Here is a 1,216-nt window from a genome sequence, read left to right as displayed (position 1 = left end):
GCGCACAGCTGGCAGCGCAGCCGCAGCTACAGCCGGGACCGAAGCCGCAGCGCGCGTAGCCCTTCCCAGAGGTCAGGCTCCAGGAAGGGGTCGTGGGGCCACGAGAGCCCTGAGAGCAGGCGATCCGGCCGCCGGGACTTCATCCGCTCCAAGATCTACCGCTCTCAGTCCCCCCACTATTTCCGGCCAGGCCGGGGAGACTGCTCTGGGAAGAAAGAGGACGGTAAAGCCGCGGGCCCACCCTCCCGGAACAGCAGCACGGGCGGGGGAAGAGGCTCAGAGAGTGACTGTGGCCCTGAGGATAAGAACTCTGTCACTGCTAAGCTGCTCCTGGAGAAGGTCCAGTCCAGGAAAGGGGAGCGGAAGCCCAGCATGGGCGAGGAGGTGCCGGCCACCCCCAGTAAGGCTGGGCTCAAGCTCAAGGACCCCCCGCAAGGTTACTTTGGGCCCAAGCTCCCCCCTTCTTTGGGCAGCAAGCCTGTCCTCCCACTGATAGGGAAGCTCCCGGCTCCCCGAAAGCCCAACAGAAAATGTGAGGAGTCTGGAGGAGAGAGGGGGGAAGAGCAAGCCCAGTCCGAGACGGAAGAGGGTCCCCCTGGGAGCGGACGCCAGTTCCCAGCGGAGGACACCGGCCCCCTATCTGACCTGCCCCCAGGAGAGCCAAAGTCCAAAGAAGCTGCCGCCGAGCACCCTGTGGCCCCGCTGGGCACCCCCGCGCACTCTGACTGCCACCCCGGGGACCCAGCCGTCCCCCATAGCTACCTCCCCGACACCCTCGATGGGGAGGCCTTGGAGGGTGGCGGCCGGCCGGGCCCCATGGACGCTGGCTTGCTGCCCACGGCCCCTGACCTGGAGCACTTTCCCGGAGGTGAGCCCAGTGGCGAGTCCCCGGAGGGCGTGGAGGATGCCTCACTGGCGCCCCTGGAGAGCCAGCCCCTCACCTTCACGCCGGAGGAGATGGAGAAGTACAGCAAGCTCCAGCAGGCCGCGCAGCAGCACATCCAGCAGCAGCTGCTGGCCAAGCAGGCGAAGGCCTTCCCTGCCTCCGCCGCCCTGGCCCCTGCCGCCCCCGCCCTGCAGCCCATCCACATCCAGCAGCCAGCCGGGGCCTCAGCCACCTCCATCACCACGGTGCAGCACGCCATCCTGCAGCACCATGCGGCTGCTGCCGCTGCTGCCGCCATAGGCATCCACCCCCACGCCCACCCGCAGCCTC

The 1,216-nt window shown here is 68.3% G+C and overlaps 1 protein-coding gene across 1 annotated transcript in view; it reads left to right on the top strand.

Annotated features, from left to right (window-relative positions):
• Positions 1 to 1,216, top strand: part of Gpatch8 (G-patch domain containing 8) — a 56,506-nt gene that overhangs the window by 54,472 nt on the left and 818 nt on the right. Inside the window, exon 8 of the mRNA XM_033763146.1 lies at positions 7 to 1,211. Within this exon, the coding sequence (XP_033619037.1) occupies positions 7 to 1,211 (1,205 nt within the window). The remainder of the gene's footprint in view (positions 1 to 6; positions 1,212 to 1,216) is intronic.

This window comes from Fukomys damarensis, unplaced genomic scaffold, assembly GCF_012274545.1.
Source record: "Fukomys damarensis isolate Sample0158 unplaced genomic scaffold, DMR_v1.0_HiC HiC_scaffold_13, whole genome shotgun sequence".
Taxonomy (NCBI): domain Eukaryota; kingdom Metazoa; phylum Chordata; class Mammalia; order Rodentia; family Bathyergidae; genus Fukomys; species Fukomys damarensis.
This window is presented reverse-complemented; position numbering and strand designations above follow the sequence as displayed.